Source organism: Callithrix jacchus, chromosome 13 (genome assembly GCF_049354715.1).
Source record: "Callithrix jacchus isolate 240 chromosome 13, calJac240_pri, whole genome shotgun sequence".
In the NCBI taxonomy this organism is placed as follows: Eukaryota; Metazoa; Chordata; class Mammalia; order Primates; family Cebidae; genus Callithrix; species Callithrix jacchus.
Genome location: NC_133514.1, coordinates 93937157 through 93956395, shown reverse-complemented (window position 1 = coordinate 93956395; position 19239 = coordinate 93937157). Strand labels below are relative to the sequence as shown.

At 49.1% G+C, this 19239-nt stretch overlaps 1 protein-coding gene across 10 annotated transcripts in view; it reads right to left on the bottom strand.

Annotated features, from left to right (window-relative positions):
- Positions 1 to 19239, bottom strand: part of MAPK4 (mitogen-activated protein kinase 4) — a 176299-nt gene that overhangs the window by 8574 nt on the left and 148486 nt on the right. For 7 of the 10 annotated variants that reach the window (XM_035271088.3, XM_035271090.3, XM_078348166.1 and 4 more), the window contains 2 exons: positions 7574 to 7718; positions 1663 to 1824 (listed from right to left, as the gene is read on the bottom strand). In XM_035271088.3, coding sequence (XP_035126979.1) covers positions 1663 to 1824; positions 7574 to 7718 — 307 coding nt within the window. Of the gene's footprint in view, positions 1 to 1585; positions 1825 to 7573; positions 7719 to 18601; positions 18858 to 19239 lie in introns of those variants that run through there. The other 3 variants (XR_013525899.1, XR_004733039.3, XM_054244219.2) reach the window with 2 other exon arrangements.

The following is a 19239-nucleotide window of genomic DNA, read 5'->3' as shown; positions in this document are numbered from 1 at the left end:
TCCTCTCTGTCCCATGATTTCCCCTCTCATGTTTCAAGGCAGCAGTCATGTCCCATGTGACACCCTTATCCTGGCACCCTGCTGGCCTGCCTTTCCCAGCCTCTCCTGCAGTGAGAGATGGCTGTGTGCCTAGGGCTGATGGAATACGGGTGGAAGTACTGTATGTACCCCACTTCCAGGCCTGACCCAGAAAAACCTCCTGCAAGAGTCTCTGCTCTCTCCTCCCCTGGCTTTGGCTGGAAGTGAATGGCCAAGGTGACCTTGACAGCCACCTGCTGAAGATGGCAGAGCTGATGGCCTGGGTCCTGGGCATAGCCACTCATCTTCCCCTGCCCATCCATGCTCCCAACTCTGCCTGGATGTGAGATAAACAATGAATAGCTGGGTGCGGTGGCTCACACCTGTAATCCTAGCACTTTGGGAGACTAAGGTGGGTGGATCACAAGGTCAAGAGATCGAGACCATCCTGGCCAACATGGTGAAACCCCATCTCTACTAAAAAATTAGCTGGCCATGGTGGCATATGCCTGTAGTCCCAGCTACTTGGGAGGCTGAGGCAGGAGAATTGCTAGAACCTGGGAGGTGGAGGTTGCAATGAGACGAGATAGTGCCACTACACTCCAGCCTGGTGACAGAGCGAGACTCTGTCTCAAAAAAAACCAAAAACAAACAATGAATAAACTGTAAGTGGGTTAAGCCATGGAGATTTCAGGGTTATCTGCTACCATACAAGCTTCACCTGAACTCATCAGCCACCGCCCCTCAGAAACTCCTCCTCCCTAGGCTCAACTTCCCCAGATGTTTTTAAGGCATTTCTTAGATAATGAGGCTTCTGTACAATCTTGTCAGCTTCCTCTGGCCCAGTGGATTCCAGACTGAGCTGCTCAGAGCCCCAGGGGTTCTGGAAGGGTTCTCAGTAGCATGTCTGGGGACTGAGAGGCAGGTGAACAGGACACTGAGCCCCTCAACCCTGCTTCATCTGGAGCCCATCTTTCACCTGTGCTGCACCTGAGTTTATGTCACCAGATTCATCACTTCTGGTCCATTTCTGTCCTGTAATAAATGGAGCGCAGAACTCAGTGCTCCAGTGTGGTCTTGGGGCCTGCCACCCTTGTTCTGCACCTGTCATGAGATGGACATTTCAGCAGCTGGGGGATGCTGTCACCTAGACTGAGTCTCCGGCCTCTTCTCAGTCCTGCTGGGCCTTGAGTATACAGCAGAGGGAGTGAGACCAAGGAGTTTAGGACCTTGCCGGAGGCCACACGGCTCATCATTGATGGAATGGGGCCTGGGTGTTGCCCTCAGGCTGAGGAAGCTCCTGTTTTTTGCACACACCATGCCTTCCAGGACAAAAATAAAAGGGAGGATGAAGGAGAGAGAGGGAGGAAGGTGAGCGAGGAAGATGAGAAGGAAGAAGAAGGAGAAACAAGGGGAGAACACTAATGGCTGCCCCAACGGTTGCCTAGTGGACTCCAGAGGCCCAGCACCCACAGATCGGAAGTAGTTAGGGCAAATGCCTGCTGGCAGGGGAGCCTTGATTTTGATATCCATGGTTCATGCTTTGCCTTTTGGGAGGGATACCTGCCTGCCCTCTATCCTGCAAGGTGGAGCCTACCAGCTCATCCTCCCAGGACACTTGGCCTGGCTGCCAGGTTCAGGTACCTTCACTGTTCACTTCGGGGAGCAGCTTGCGCAGAGGCCTCTTCACTTCCCAGGTGCTGCTGACGAAGGAGGGCATCACCCTGAGCAGGTCTTCCTTGTCTTCCTCCCGGATCACAGGGATGGTCTCCAGGATGAGTTGCATCTGCTCCAGCTCATGGGCCCCTGGGGAGGCAATGCCAGATGGTAAGTGTGCTGCCCAAGAGGCTGTGGTGTGCAGTAGCCTGAAAGCGGTGCCAGGTTTTCTGGAAGGAACCACACAGGGCAGTGGGGCAGAACCGGGCTGGGGCCGGGGTTCTAGTCTTCACTTGCTGCACAACTCTGGGCAGGTGGCTGCCATCTATGGGGCTTGGGTTTGTGAAAAGTAGAAAGAAGGGGTTGAATCTGGTATTTTGCAAGGCCCCATCTATGCCCCTAGCATTCTGTGTCTTAGACCACTTGGATATTAAGTCAGCGCTAAAGAATGGGAACAGCCTGGCCCAAGGCCTTCCAAATGCAACTTCCCATAGACCTCTCCACATAATCTTAAGGCTAGGAATGAGCCATACCTTTTGGTGTCCAATTAAGAGGATTCCATGTAGGAAACTCTCAAGAGAAAAAACATCAGGTTTGGAATGTGTCTTGAGCACACGGGCTCTGTGCTCCTTGGGGAAAGACAGGCTACGCCAGGTTTGCAGGCGAACTTTGGTGGGACAGGATGGACTAAAGCATTCATTTATTCACTCCCTCATTCATTCCATAAATAGTTATTTATTGAGCACTGTCTCCATGCCAGGCCTCATGCTGGATGCTGGGAATGGATTAGGCATAGTTCTCATTCATAAGAAGCTTCAGTCTTTGTCTCAGAAACTCAACTCATCTCCCACACCCAGGCAACCACTGGCTACTATATGGCATTTCTGGCATGGACAGATGGGTCTCCTTGTTGTCCTTCTCCAACCTCCAGGCTGTTCTTCTGTTACTTCCATTTTCCCTTTTTTGATTGAATTGCCTTTCCACTTAGCTCTACTAGGTTAAAACCTCAGCCATACCTCTCCCTCCTCCGGAAGTCTCCCCTGCCCATCCAGCTGCACAGAGGGCCCTCCCCTTGCCATGAATTCCCGTGAGATTCCAGTCTTCCAGACATTGGTGGCCTAGGATGAGGGCTTTCCCACGTCCCTCTGCGATTCCCCATGTGGCTTTAACACATGCGAATACCGACAGAGGAAGTGCCTGCAACCTCAGGGTCTCTCCTGAAGAGGTCCTTTTGGCCTCTCCCCGCAGTGGACTCACTGGGTCAGCTCAGGGCTCTGGAAATCCCTTGTGGGGTCCTCACTCCAAATGTGTACTTTACACCACTCACCCAGGGACCATGAGGTCAATGGGTGACCAAGTGGCAGCAGAGATGGTGGGACTTTGCTCCCAAGCCCTTGACCCCTCTCCTGTGTGACACACAAACCAGTAATACACAGCCTTGTGCTTGGAGTAGCTTCTTCAGCCACAGGGCACAGTGGCAGAAGATAAGCCTCCCTCACTTGTCTGCTCCTGCCCCAGATCAAAGGTGTTATATGGGAGGCAGTCAGTGGGGCCTCCCTGGCAATCCATGGCCTGGGGCAGAAAGCAGGAGCTTTGGTGGCAGACAGCCCTAGAGGCAGACTTAGCTCCCCCATGTTCTCCCTAGCCACCCCTTGTGGAATGAGAATGATTATTTATACTTGGAATGAGTATTATAAGGAGTCGAGTGTGTTGGCAAATGAAGGCTCTTGGGAAAACACCTGTGTAGTAGATGTTTAATAATTATTGACTTCCTTTGCTTCTAGGAGCTTGGGAAGAGCAACTTTGAGAGAAGCTGATGAAGTAAATCCACGCTGGGGATTTATGTCCTAATCATCCCTGAGTGATTCTTTGTGATAGATGTCACTTGGGGGAGGCATTTTAACACTGAGTCTAATAAGCCACCACTGAAAATGGGAGAAGGTATGAAGGATGGTCAATGTTCCTTTCTTACTTAAAGAATGTCCTTTCCATGTCACACTGTTGCCTTCCCTGCCTCTCTTGCAACAAGGGGAGGCCATGTGACTCAAACAGGGACAGAAATCTCCTGGAAGGACTCTCAGGGAAGATGATCCTCCCTGGAAAGGCAGAAATGCAAGGAGAGCTGTCTGGCTGCCCCAGCTGACCCCTCCCTACCTTTCTTCATTGGACAATTCCGTGTGCAAACCTGAAAGCTACTGCAACCATCTCGTGACCACAGACAGTGGGCCTGACGATGAGAAGTCAGTGGACTGCGGATTAAACAGTCTTGTCTGGGCTCTCTGTGAGTCACCTGCCTGCTGTGGCACGGAGAAGCCCAGCTCTCCTCCAGCCGGCCTGAAGGTTGTCAGCTTGATGGCAGGGCAAGCGGAGCAGAGCCCTGTGAGCTGAGGGTTCAAGGCCAGGAAAACAGGGGCAGCCAGGTACCCAGATCATGGTGGCAGGGCCAGAGATGTTGAGCCATCTAGGGTTTAGTGACTATGGCTAGAGCAGAAAGAGTCTTTGAGTCAGAATCCAGGGTGAGACATCTCTCCCACCTGTTCCTTTCTCCCCTGCCGTGAATTGGATGGAAAATATGGAACAGGGAGGTCTTTGCAATTTCACTTGGAAAAATAAGATAGCAGGATGGCTGGCCCTGGGCACAGATAGGTTCACTGTGTATTGTTTTGTTTGTTTTTAACCCTGTGTGTCCCCCACTGGACCATCAGACCTTAGGGAACAGAGACTATGTCTTACTCAGTCTTGCATCCCCAGCACGTGGTCAAGGATATACCCAAAGCACAAAATCCACCAGAGGGAAAGCTGTTAGGGGCTCCTGAGAGTCCAGGGGGCACATGAAGACGTTTGTACTCAGGGCCTAAATGCTTGGACACACGCCCTGACTTCTGCTTCATCTGACTTTCCTGCCATTGTTTTTATTTTACTTTTTTTTGTTGACTCTGTCTCAAAATAAAGACTTTCTTAGCTCTTCAGACATGGCTTTGTCTTAAAGCCCTGCCAGCGTTCCCTTAGAAAGGCCACGCTCAGCCATTTCTTCATCTCTGAGCTCATTTCCCAACCCTGCATTACTTGAAACCAAGTAACTTGTTAAATAAGAGGTGGGATGTCCTGGGCTCCTTCTCAGGCTGGCATCTAGAACTCTGTCTCAGGATCCTAAGTTCCCTGGAGAGGGCTTTGTCTGACTTTCCCCTGCTTCCTCACGGTCCCCTTGCCCCACAGCAATGCCTCTCCCCATCCTTAGCACTATGTTCTGTGCACACAGCAGATGAGCAGCTGTCAGAGTGAGTGACTCTGACAGGTGAGTGAGCAGCTCTCTTTAACGTGTGGGCTTATGCGGTCTGCACTGCCCCTGAGCTAATTACTACACCAGATGCCCATATGTGGTCACTCTCCAGTGAGTAAGAACAGGCCAGCAACTGAGAATTGTCAGCTCCTCGTGGGGCTGCAGGGGATCTCAAATAGCCCGGCCACTTGCAGGCTCAGGTTGGTAGACAGGAAGTCGGGATTTCATGGTGGAGAGGGCCCACTAAGGACATGCTTTTGCTCTCAGGGGGTACCAGAAGGGCCACTGCTGTTTTATTTTTTGTGGGGCTCAGGGACTTTGGTGGGGGGAATCTCACTAGGTCTTGGGGTTCTGAAATGGGGCTGGAGTAACGCTGTCCTATCCCCTGCCTCTCCCCTTCCTTCTCAACACCAGCAGGGCAGGGTAGCCCCAGGAGCCCAGGCCTGCCAATGCAGGCCTGTGAGCTGATGGCCAGAGAGAAAACACATTCCCCTGGGCCACACTGCAGTCATCAATCAAGCAAGGGGATGGGGTGGGGTCTTCTCAGGCCTTCCAGCTTTCACGTCCTTTTCCCTTCCCTGACACTCAGCTTCCCAGCGCCTGCCACTCTGATGCTGGCTTCATCTATCTCCTCCCCTGAGCAGCTCTGGGTGATGACATGAAGTCGGATATGGGGAGGACAGGCTGACAACAAGGGCAGCGAGTGTCCCAGGAACTGAGGAGGTGGGGCTCTGCGGCCAGGACAGGAGATGAGCGAGCCACATTAGCCTCACAGCCGGAATGACATGGGACCAACTGTGGGGAGGGAGGCTGCATCGCAGGTGCCGACAGCCTCAGCGTGGGGATGATGGGAGATGAGATGAGGTGCTGGCATGGGAGGACAAGGTAGAGTAGAGGAGCGGCCATCAGGGGGGCCACAGAGGGGGGCCGCTTTGTTAACAGCAGGGAAGCAATGGTGAGCAAGGATGCAGAGGCTCTATCCCACTCTGTGTAGGGCATAGGAGAGAGGATAGCCTTCATTCCAAAGAGTTGAGGGGAGATGGTGTCCCACGAGGAGAAGCAGGGAGGCTGAGGCCGAGACAGTATGGTTGTGGGGAGGCGCAGGGCTGTGAGCATGGAGGAGAGCGGTCAGGCAGGATGACCAGGTATGAGAAGGCCCGGAGGTCTGTAGGGGTTTGGAATCCAGGCAGAGGACAGGTGGCAAGCGTGCAGGCCCTCAGGGCTCTGTCTGCCACGTTGTGGCCATAGCCTGTGGAGACTGGCCTCACTGTGGTCCTCGACCAGGGGTGGTCTGGAATATTTCTGGGCTTCCAGCCTCTGCAAAGTTAGCCTGGGTGGAGGGGGTGGATGAAAATTCTTTGCGTAAGTGACAGCAGCACTTAGGGCTGAGGGTGGAAACTTGGGAAGGGCTGAAGGACACAGTGTGGAGGAAGAAGAGCCCATGTCGGGTGAGAAGCAACTGAGGGGGACTTGCCAGAGAGGGAGGAGGAGGCCACCAGCTCGGGGGGCAGAGGGTTTCAAGAAGGAGGGGACAATCATCGCTGACTACTGCTACAGGATGAGGCTGAAATGGATTCCCCTGGATTAAGAACATGGCAGTTTGGGTGGGAACAGCATCAGACAGATGAAGGGGCAGTGAGCCACACTGCAGAGTGAGGAGAGAATGGAAGGGAGGGAGTGAAGAGAGCAAGTGATCTTCCAAGCAAAGAGGGAGAGAGCGACAATGAGTATGAAGTGCAAAGGGAGTGCCAAACGGGATTACTCATGCCCTGGGGAGTTAGGAGAGACATCATGGAGGACAAGACATAAGCGGGTTTTGAAGGTTCAGCAGGAGTTTTCTAAGCAGAGAAGAGGGTGTTTGTGCCAAGGTGAATACAACATGATGATGGATTAGGAAAACAGTGGGTCACCTGGTGTGGCTGAAGGATGGAGCAGTGGCAGGGAGTGGGGAGGAAGGGGCTAAAAATGTAGGGTGGGTGTTTTCAGCCATCAGGCTCAAGATGTTTGAGAAGTATGTCTTAGTCTGTTCACGCTGCCATAACAAAATACCACAGTCTAGCAAAATACCACAGCCTCAGTGGCATACAAACATTATTTCCCACAGTTCTAGAGGCTGGAAAATCCAAGATTAAGGGGCTGGCAGATTCATGTCTGGTAAGGGGCCCATTCCTCCATAGGCGGTGCTGTCTCAGTGTCTCCTCACACAGTGGAGGGGCAAACGAGCTCCCTCTGGCCTTTTTACAAGGGCACTAATCCCATTTATGAGGGCTCCATCCTCATGACATAATCACCTTCTAAAGGCTTCACCTCCTAATAGCCTCACCCTGGGGGTTAGGATTTCAACCTGTGAATGTTAGAGGAACACAAGCATTTAGGCTGTAGCAAAGTAGTTACTTGATTGCAAAAACTTCTGTGCTCAAAAGCCTATTATTTTTTTAGCCTCTCCAGTATTTTTGCCTGACAATATAACAAGGTGCCTCCCTATAGTGCCATAAAAGGCACAGAAGTAATTTCAGCAAAAGATGAGCATGTTTTGTGACTGCATGTCTTTTGCACTCAGTTCTCCTTTCTATGGATCAACGCCAGATGAGAAGGAAGGTGGCACAGTTAGTAACTCACCAGCAAAGAGCATTCTCCCTGTAAGCATCTCGGCCAGGATGCAGCCGGCGGCCCACATGTCAATGGCTTTGGTGTAGTTATTGGGGGAGAGAAGCAGTCGTGGGGAGCGGTACCACTTCGTTACCAACCCTTCTGACAGATAACCCTGAAAGACAAAATTTCAGGCCCCACTGAGCAGTCATTCCTGATACCCTCCACCCATGCCTCTTCCAGTTTCCCCTCCCATGAAGCAGGCCTCTTTCAGAAGGCCTTTCATTCTTGCCCCTTTCCTGTTGATCTTGAAGGAGCATGAGTAAACACAGGTCTGGTTAGAGGGCTGGACCTGGTTTGTGGGGTTCAAATCCTTTGATGAGAGAATTTTTTTTTTTTTTGAGACGGAGTTTTACTCTTGTTGCCCAGACTGGAGAACAGTGGCACAATCTCGGACTCACTGCAACCTCTGCCTCCCAGGTTCGAGCGATTCTCCTGCCTCAGCCTACTGAGTAGCTGGGATTATAGGCATATGTCACCATGCCTGGTTAGTTTTGTATTTTTAGTAGAGACAGGGTTCCTCCATGTTGGTCAGGCTGGTCTCAAACTCCTGACCTCAGATGATCTGCCCACCTCGGCCTCCCAAAATGCTGGAATTACAGGCGTGAGCCACTGCACCTGGCTGAGAATCTTATGAGATCCAAGGGTTCTCCTTTGTAGAAAGGAATCCAGGTTATCAACATTTTAGAAGAAATGATTTCCCACCCCTGCTTAACTCTGCATAACAAGTCTGTCCTCCTCTAGTAAGAAGATGGATAAACAGGAGCCCTGCTCAAGTTCATTACTGCCAGCAACAGAGTAACCATGAGACACTGGCGTTCCCTTTATCCAGAGGCTTACTCTCAGAAGTAGCCACATGCTTGAATTCACGCTGGTTGCTTTGACACTGAAGAATAGAGTTAATGCTGCCACAAAGCCAGGCACCAGGCTCCTGCTGAGAACAGATAAGGCCATCTTCATAACAGATGCAGGGAAACGCTATGCGGAAGTAGTTCTGAACAACAAGGTGGACACAGCTTTTGTTGGCCCATGAGATTCTGGGAGTTTTCCCTGGTGTCGTTTTGGAGGAATAAATGTTCTAGCTGATTTTGCCCATGGCTCAGTGATTTGTGGTCTGAATGGACTCCCTCCTTATACAGTGAGGACATATACCCATATATGATTTAGGAAAATATACCCAGGGAATTTAGAAACTGTTTTCTACATAATTCAGAAAGCTGGGCCAAGAGTGACATATGGAAAATGTCCATTTGGATTCCCTAGGACAGTCTTTCTAAAGTAAGAAGAGCCAGTATAGACCCTCTGGGGGATAAGACGAGACAGTTAGGACTGAGGGGATCCAATGGGAGATTCCAGGGATGGTCTCGCTGCAGTTCCCAGTTTCGCATCTGCACTTCCCTTTCTATGGATGTGGAAGTATCACAGGCTCAGGTTAAAGCAGATGAAAAGCTAAGAAGCTCAGGACCCATGAGCTTCTGACTTAATTGATCTGAAATCCCTTCATTTGTTCAACAAAGATTTCTTAAATGTGTAAAACCTTTGCAAAGCCCTGAATTAGGACAGCAGTTTTCTCCCCTCTGTGGCACATATTTCCTCTGAGTAGAGCCTCAAACTGGTAGAAGGAAGGAGGAAAACTGAAAGACACCCTTCAGCTGGAAATCACTAGAGCATCCCATGCCCTGGTCTTGATACTCTCACCCAAATGAAATCCTTAGAATTTGGAGAATGTGCCCTCTTCCTCTGTCCTTTGTGCATTTGCCTCTGTACATTCCATGAAGGATGTCATCATACTCACTGTGCTACCAGCTGACACACTCAGGTCAACTTCCTCTCAGAAGCTTCCTTGTTTTGTTGCTGTTTCTTTACTTCTCTGCATCTCCACCCCTCCAAGGACCACTAGATTATGCGCCTCTCGTGGGCAGCAGCTGTATCTTGTTCTGCAGCTACAGTGCATTCCCCAGCCCATGCCTCCTAAGAAGTGTTCAATAAACACTGCTGAACTGCTGAATGAATGAATGAAAAAGGAACATCTCATATGCTCTGAACCACCTCCAAAATTTAGGCAACTTCTGCAGGGAAAAAGAGTGGAACCCGGACCTCCCTGTAGTCAAGGGTATAAAAGAAGAGGACCAGTGGATGAGATCGAGGGTTCTCCTTTGTAGAAAGGAATTAAGGACCAAGATCAGTGGATCCTCCTCTATACACTTGACTATAAGGAGGTCCATGTTCCACTTTGCAAGGTGGGTGAGGAATTTATATAAGTTGAGAGCCACTTATGCCTTGTCTTGTTCCAAAAAGGGATTGGCCAATGTAATTTTTATAGGAGTTTAACTGCTTTAAAAGTCAAGTTTATTGAGATATAATTTACACAGGGTAAAATTCACTAGTTCTATGAGTTTTGACAAACACATAGAGTCATGTCACCACAATCACAATCAAGATACGTAATAATTCCATTATCTCAAACAATTCCCTCCTGCCCTCTTCTGGTCACCCCTAGTCTCAGCCCCTAGCAACTGCTCCTTTCTGTCTCTCTAGTTTTACTTCTATGTAAATGGAAAGACAGTATGTAGCTTTTGAGTCCGAATTCCTTCGCTTACCACAATGCACCTGAGACTCATCTACCGTGTATACTGTGTCTACAGTAGAGTGTTAGGAATTTAACTTTGATTCTAAAAGTTACAGAAACAAACCAAATACTGTCTGTGGAAGTTCATGTCTGGGTGGGTGGGTTCTAAAAGAATAGTCTGGTTTTATTTTCAGTCAGAGGGTGAGATTGTCAGGGAAAGACTAAAGGAAGAGTACTCAGTGGGAGGTAGCTTCAGGGGAGTCTTCTCTGATATGTAAATGCACAGTCTTTTATGAAACGGAATGGTCTGAAATTGACATCTGCCTTTCAGAGTCTAGGGCTAAAGAAAAGTGGGCACAGGGGGCTTTTTTCTGAAACACTTGCCCTGAAAGTGAAAGAAAGATGTTGACATGGGTAAGGCTGCTCGTGGGCCAGGATTACGGACCAAGTCATAACAGGAGCTAAGCAAGTCCCTCTCCAGCAATTCCTTATTTTTCTGTTTTCTTTTTTTTTGGAGTCTTGCTCTGTTGCCAGGCTGGAGTGCAGTGGTGCAATCTCAGCTCACTGCAACCTCCACCTCCTGGGTTCAAGCGAATTCTTCCACCTCAGCCTCCCGAGTAACTGGGACCACAGGCACGTGCCACTACGCCCAGCTAATTTTTTTGTATTTTTAGTAGAGGTGAGGTTTCATCATGTTGATCAGGATGGTCTCAATCTCTTGACCTGGTGATCCGCCCACCTCGGCCTCCCAAAGTGCTGGGATTACAGGAGTGAGCCACCGTGCCGGGCCCTTTCTTATTTTTCAATGAAAAACAAGAACCTGCTAAATTTTTAACTGGTAGTTATAAATAAATCCCCACTTCCTTCCCAGTTTGGTGTTCAAGAGGTTTGTTTTGCGGCCTTTCCTGCTTCACTTTGAGACAGGTTCTTGCATTCTGTCACCCAGGCTGGCATGCAGTGGCGCAATAGTGGCTCACTACAACCTCTGCCTCCCAGGTTCAAGGGATCCTCCCACCTCAGCCTCCAAGAAGTTGGGACCCCAGGTGCGCACCACCACATCCGGCTAATTTTTGTATGTTTTGTAGAGATGGGGTTTCGTCATGTTGCCCAAGCTAGTCTCAAACTCCTGAGCTCACGTGGTCTGCCTGCCTTGGTCTTTTGAAGTGCTAAGATTACAGGCATGAACCACTGTGCTCGACCCTTAAAGGGGATTTGTTGATATGTTTCAGAAGTCACAGGGCTGAGAAGAATTTGGAAAGGTGCAGCATCTTATGTCAAGCTGGTACAAGAGAAGCCCCAGGAAGGGGAGCTGGGAATATATTGGAAGCTCCATTCCCAGATATGGGGGCAGACACAGTGGACCAGGGTCCGGCTGTCAGCTGAGCTGAGCCCTGCATGTCTGAATGGGAAAGGCTCTGGGGCCCACAAAATGGTACTGATGATCTGAATTTAAGAGAGGACTTTCAATCAAGGGATTGGGGCAAAATTCAGAATTTTCTACAAAAAATAAAAAAATCTTGCTTTTCTGTGTCAATAGCACTCACGCAAACATGGTGAATGTTTCTAAAACCTTCTGGACTTTCTGTAAGAAGTGTGGCAAGCACCAACCCCACAAAGAGGCACCGTACAAGAAGGGCAAGGATTCTCTGTACGCCCAGGGAAAGCCGCGTTACGACAGGAAGCAGCGTGTATGGTCGGCAAACTAAGCCGATTTTCCGGAAAAGGCTAAAACTACAAAGAAGATCGTGCTAAGGCTTGAGTACGCTGAGCCCAGTGGCAGATCTAAGAGGACGCTGGCTGTTAAAAGATGCAAGCATTTTGAACTGGGAGGAGATAAGAAGAGAAAAGGCCAAGTGATCCAGTTCTAAGTGTCTTCTTTTATGAAGACAATAAAATCTTGAGTTCATGTTAAAAAAAAAAATCTTTAAAGAATATCCAGAAGTGGAGACCCAATTTTATTAAAAGAGCTCATAAATCAGTAGGTATATTGGCTCAAAAAAAAAAAAAAATCCTCAAGTAGACTTCTGCCCAAGCCTGTGGGGAGAGGATAGTTTCAGCTCCATTTGGATGTAGAGAGAGATGCATTCTTCTGTGATCAGACCTGGTCTTCCCTGCTGGGGTAGGCCCACGCACAGGGTGGCCAAGGAGGGAGTGGGCTGAACGGCAGGCACACTCGGTGCACAGGTGGGCGCGTCTGCATTCGGCTGTTGCCGGCCAGCTGGGGCCGGCCTCCGGCGTGAGGCTTTTCTGACATCACTGCTCTGAAGTGCACACTCCCACAAGTCTCTGTGACCACCACTTGGAGACAAGAAACAAGACTGGAGTGGCCCCTTCCTCATCGTCTCTTTCCTCCTGCCACCTGTTCCCACCAGGAGGCAGATGAACATGGTTTCCTTTCTAGACCCTTTTAAGGGGCATTGGGGCCTTCACCAGCTATTGTTCCCACCCACCCATTTTGCTGTCCCTTTAGAGTCATGGACAGCCCATGGGAGGCTCTGGCTTTGAAAGCTTCAAAGGTGTTAGGGAAATAATCTAGCAGCAGCTGCCCTATGAAGAGGGTAATTAGGGGCCCCTGACGGATCTAGAGAAAAGGTATAATTAAAGCTCTGAGCATTCTCTTTGCAGAGGGGGCAGGGAAGCTGCCCTTGGTCCCAGCTGCCTGCTGGGGAATTCAGAACAGCCTAATCAAAGTCACTCCCAGAGGGTGGGCACTCTGAGCTGCTCTGGTGAGCCCACGCTGGGTGGGCACCAGTTCTGATCTCCTGTGCCTGCCCTTGCTGTGCTCTCACTGCCTGGTCTCTTGCATCTGGGAGTTGGAAGGTTGGGGAAGAAGGCTTAATCTAAGAAACCTACTACACCCTTTAATAATAATGTGCCCACTAATCCCTCATGGGCATAATGAATTTATTTATTTGTGACAGGGTCTTGCTCTGTTGCCCAGGCTGGAGTACAATGGTGCCATCTCTGCTCTCTGCAGCCTCCGCCTCCTGGGTTCAAGTCATCTTCCCACCTCAGCCTCCCAAGTAGCTGGGACTACAGGCTTATGCAACCATATCTAGCTAATTTTTGTATTTTTTGTAGAGATGAGGTTTTGCCATGTTGCCCAGGCTGGTTTCAAACTCCTGAGCTCAAGTGATCCTCCCACCTCAGTTTTCCAACATGCTGGGATTATAGTCGTGAGCCACTGTGCCTGGCCTGGTTTGGTGAATTTAGATGAGACAACATTCTCCAAGAATAAAACCCCAGTCAACTTTAGCTCTGGGGTGGGGGTGAAGACAGGGTGAGAAGGATTGCTTTTCCTTTCATGCTGAATCAATGTTTAGGGCTGCCCCTGTTTCCAGGCTAGGATGATGAGAGTCTGATAGCATTTCACGTGGTTAGAGAGATGAAATGTTAATATGGAAAAAAATGCAAGGATCAGGAAGTACTCATGGCCAACATTTCTGTAGGACTTACCCTGTGCCCAGCATGGTGTTAGTATTTTACATGAATTTGATGCAGGCCCTACACAGAGTAGTGAAATGATGGCACCAAGGTGCTGTAACTGAGAAGTGGTCAGGAGTGTCTGACTTCAGCACCCATCACTTACCTACTGCATGGCCTTCGCCCATCCCTAATGACATGCTTGTGAATTCACAAGTACTTCGAGAGAAGTGCCAGTGAATGTGCAGACCCAGACCACTCGGAGTCGTGGACTTAGAGTTGCAATCCCCATCTTGAATGAGCTCCCCAGGGGAGGCGAATGCCCCCTCCTAGTGTGGAAGGAGTTTCAGTGTAGGTTGCATGAGGGCCTCTGCTTTTCTAATTAGCCCTGGGCAGGCCTGCACTGTGTAGCGGGCCCCTTCCAAGTCTTACTAGTGGGTGGGCACTCATGGAGCAAGGTGGCTGCAGGCTCTGTGCTCCCCCTCTACCCTAGCACGCTTCCCCCCATTCCCGGGGCTGTCTGGAGAGCAGGGCTCAGGATTAATGGGCTCAGGAAGGACCCTGGCACTGCACTTCCTTGGAAGAGGTAGAAATGCACAGACTGCCCCAGTCTGATCCAGGAGAAACTAGTTCAAGCCAAAAAGAAACCAGGCTGCAGAGAGGAAAAACTTAGCTTAGGGGAAAAGTGAGGCTGTGGCCTGGAGACTGATTCTTTCAGGGGACTGGGTTCCCAGGAGGAGCAGTGGAAATCAAAGGCCTGTCACACAAGAACCTGGCAGTTTTAGTCTGGAGCACGTGGAAGGGGCGGGCATGAGAGCTGCCTGTAGACATTTTTGCAAGGCTGTCATGTAGAAGAGGAGCTAACCTTGTTCTCTGAGGCTCTGGGGACAGCCGAGAGCAAATGTGTGAGACAGAAATCTATGCGGCATGATAATACCAGCTAACATTTATTGAGCTCCTCAGACTGTTTTATCTGCTTTATATGGATAAACTCATTTCATCCTCCCAGCAATCCCATGAGGGTAGGGACTCTTATGATAGTCATTTTATAGGGAGGAAACTGAGGCACAGAGAGCGTAAGTAGCCTGTCCATACTCACACCGGCTATAAGTGGCACAGCTGGAATTCAACCCCAGGCTGTGCAGATGTAGCTCCTTTGATCTGAATAGAGGCTTCCACTGCTTCTCACATAAGAGAAACCGACCTGTAAGGCTGCCAGGGCTTTCTGTGGGGGCCTGGGCTGTCTAGACAGGCAGAGGTCCAAGCACAGAACAGTCTTGAGGAGACATGTGCCAACACCATATTCCTGGTGGAGGCCCTAAAGCATGGCTTCTCAAACTTTGGGGTGCTCTTAGGTCCCTCAAAGACCTTGACTGGTTAAGTGCAGATTCCATTTCTCAGTCTAAACAAGGCGATGATGATGCTGCCATTCAGAGGACCACACTTGGAGCAGCAAGTCCCTAGACGGTCTTTATGATGCTGGCCTGCTCTAAGAAATTATGATTTGCTTTACTTAAAGGCCAGGCAGATTTCTCAAACCGAGCAGCAGACTGACCTATAATAGGGGTTAATTCTTTGAGTTACAGACACTCATCAAAAGATCATTTAGAAGACCAACATCCTCCCAGAGGTCCTGCTAAAGCAGACATATACAGCCTGTCTTCTGCAGTCTTCTCCCTCTGAACCCATAATTCTTATTTGTGCCAATGTACATATGAAGCACGTGAGAAACCTTTTTACAAAGGAATAATACCACAGCCAAATAGCAAACTCATTCCATTAAACTCATATCCAGCAAAACATGCAGCAGGGACTCTCTCAGATGGAGGGAGGGAACACTTCACAAAGCCTGGCTCACATTGCAATCGCTGGTAAATCATCTGGCACGTTCTATTATGCAGCTAAAGTAAATATGGGTGAAGAAATTGTATGGCTCAATCAGCTGCACTCAATTTTTATGAACTTCTAAGATGCCCTAAATGCTGATCCCCTTTCAGGACTGTCCCTCCCCCACTCCACCCTCTGGGGATCCTGGCCAGATCCAGAAATTCACCATCTCTTCCCAGGTTTCCATGGAAATCAACCAAAAGCTCATATAAACTCCCACAGGCCTTCAGGCCCTTGTTGGACACTCCAGACCCCTTGTGCACACTTCCTTTTACTTAAAAAAAATCATAATAAAATTGCCATAAAAAATGTAATTGTGATAAAATACACATACCATAAAATTTACCATTTTAACCGTTAAGTGTACAGTTCAGTGGCATTAAGTACATTCACAGTGCTGTACAACCACCACCACCATCCACCACCAGAACTATTTTCTTTTTTTTTGAGACAGAGTCTCACTTTGTCGCCGAGTCTGGAGTGCAGTGGCGTGATCATGACTTACTGCAGTCTCGACCTCTTCGGGGAAGCTAAAGGGATCTTTGTGCTTTAGCCCTCTGAAGTAGCTGGGACTACAGGTGTGTGCCACCATGCCTGGCTAATTTGTATTTTTTGTAGAGATGGGGTTTTGCCATTTTGCCGAGGCTGCTCTTGTATTGCTGAGCTCCAGTGATCCACCTGCCTCCTCAGCCTCTCAAAGTGCTGGGATTATAGGCAAGAGCCAGTGCACCGGGCCAAGAACTCTTTTCATCTTGCAAAACTGAAAGTCTGTCCCCCTTGAACAATAACTTTACCCTTCTGCCTGCCTCTGGCAACCACCATGCTACTTTCTATCTGCATGAGTTTGACTGCTCTAGGGAACTCACAGAAGTGGAATCATACAGGCTTTGTCCTTTTGCATCTGGCTTATTTCACTTAGCATAATGTACCTCTCCTTACTTTTAAATAGCAGGAAAGTGGGAGCAACGGAGTTGGGCTTCTTTTTAAAAAGCACTTTGTTGAAATGTGGTTGTCTTCTAATTCGGCTAGAGCTCACCATCTGATAAAAGCTTTGGACATTATCCTCATGGGGTCCAAATCATGAACCCTGAATGCTATTACAGTTTAAAGACTTAATAATGTGTTCTCTTTGTTCAGTGATGTACCAGGACTGGCAGCTCCATTACCACCATCCTCACCAGGACCAGTGGCTGGGCTGGGTTGAGAGGTTGCTGGAGGGATGATTTCGTTAGGCTGCTTCTGCCTCAGTTTTCCCATCTGCTTCTGCTGTTGGAGGGGCTACAAGTTCTCCTCTGTCGGGCATTAGCATCCTGGGTGCTGCATGACAACTGACAGCAGTCTTTAAGTGAGGAACTCTGCTAGGCCAAAGTGATTAATTTTTAATAGGCTAGTCTGTGTGCAAAGGGCTGCTTTCAGTAAGATGCATTAACTGTCAAGCCATAAATAGACATCTGTCACGCTGGCTTTCAAGGGGAAATCTGGTGGCACTCTGGAGCAGTGGCTCTCAGACCTGCAACAGGCTGGACATACCTGGGGAACTTAAAAAAAATCCTGACATTCAGGCCACATGCTGTGCCAGTCACTTCAGAATCTCACGGGGTAGGACCCAGGCATCAGTGAGCTTTTTTGCAACTCCCCAAGTGATTCCAAAGTGTAGCTGTATTTGAGAACCAGCATCCCTTGAGGTCTTGAGTTCGCCTGCTTTGGAAAGGTAAATAGTATTTTTATGGTTCCTGGATGAGTACAGGTTTCTATTTCTACCTCCCCTCAGGATGAGATAAATCCTTGAGTAGCTACAGAGGTTTTCCACAGATGGCTGAACCATATGAAGTAAAACTTTACTGAAAAATCACTGATCGTAATAATAGCTATCATTTATTGAGAAATTATGATGAGCCAGGCACTGTGCCAAGTACTGCCTTATGAATAGTGCATTTAATTATCAAAATGACCCTGTGAAACAGGTAGAGAGAGGGAGCAAGGTCAAATTAATGAATAATTGGCAGAGCTGAGATCCGATCCCAGCAGTGAGTAAAACAATGTCCTTGTAATCATGGAATGCACATTTTGGTAGGAAAGACAGCTGAACAAACGAATGTGTGATACGTCTAGTGGAGACAAGGGAAAGGAATGGAAATAAAGCAGGCTAAGGAGCTAGAGAGTGATGGGGTGGGTGGTCTGGAAAGGGCTCTTGGATAAGGGGACATTTGATCAGAGACCAGAGTGAGTCAAGGGTGAGCCATGTGGCCATGTGGTAAAAGACATCAGAGTGGTTGATCTCTGAGCCCCAGGCCTCCCCTTTCTGTCCCTTACCTCTTCCCCTGAGGAGGGCAGAACCTTTTTCCTCCCTCCTAGCAAACTTTCCTCTCAGCTCCCTTATACAGCCAGGTATATAACTGAGAGCATATTAGAGATGGGAGGAAATATCTGTTGACATCCACTCTGTACAAGGGATTTTGCCCCAGTAGCTCAGCTCACCTCCTGAGAATGCTGTTGAAGGTAAGCGTTTCTTTTTCATTTTACATTTGCGGATATGACGGCAGGACCCTCCTCTCTGACTTAGCTGGCAAGGCTGTGTGATCAGACAGCATCCTGGACCTCTTTATCTCTAACTTCATAACTTGATAGCAGGGGTAGCTGTGAGGGCCCCTGAAGGCAAGAGCCAGCTGTTTTCTGTCTGCAGAGCACCCCTGCACAGGATAGGTGCCCACTTACAATCGAGTGAATGAATGGAGTACAAACTTTGAGCTCAAGGAATGATTGACATGCCATGAAATTCAGGAACTGACCACCAGCCAGGAGAAAATTAGTTCGAAGTTTAATTGCTGTGTAAAAATCTCAGGACAAAGGTAGTATCTGTGTTCAAGTCTAGCCCCTGCCAGGTGGGGGATGAGGCAGCTTTCTATTGAACATGCTCTTCATGCTACGGTGTGGGAGCCAGACCCCTCGGGCTGCTAATCTTGCCTGGGACCAACCTGAAGGTCCGACTCATAGCTTTACTGCACCCCTCCACACCTCCACCCTCAAAAAGAAAATGTGAGTCCAAAAGCACTTTTGAAAATGGGTAAGAATAATGACGACCTGCCAGGTGCTGACCATGAGCTTGGGGCGCTCCTCACCTTCTCTGTCTCCTTCCACTCTGTCATCATGATGCTCTCCCAGAATGGCTGTTGTCGTTATCCCTACTCCACAGAAGAGAATGCAGAGGCAGGGAGGGTAACGACATGGTCCAACATCACAGAGTGTAGTCCAACATAGCAGAGTCCTCCATCATCCCTCCGGGCCCCAAAGTCCCCCTCCAACTCCAGCCTCTTCACAGCTGCTCCCACTCCACAGGACTGAAACTCTTCTCAGTTTGACTTGCAGAGCACGCTCAGAACAAAAGGAACTTCCCTGACTTCTCTCTTCTCAGAAGGCTCTAGAATATGACCCGCAACTCTTGTGATGCAATCAGTAGACTAAGAGAAATCAGAGAGAGATACACATCTTTTTTTTTTTTTTTTTTTTTTTTGGAGACAGGATCTCACTTTGTCATTCAGGCTAAAGTGCAGTGGCTTGATCTCCTGGGTTCAAGCGATCCTCCTCCTGCCTCAGCCTCCCAAGTAGTTGGGACTACAGGCACGCGCCACCCAGCCTGGCTAATTTTTGTACTTTTTGTAGAGACAGGGTTTCCCCTTGTTGGCCAGCTAGACTCGAACTTCTGAGTTGAACTGTTGTACTCACCTCAGCCTCCCAAAGTACTAGGATTACAGGCATG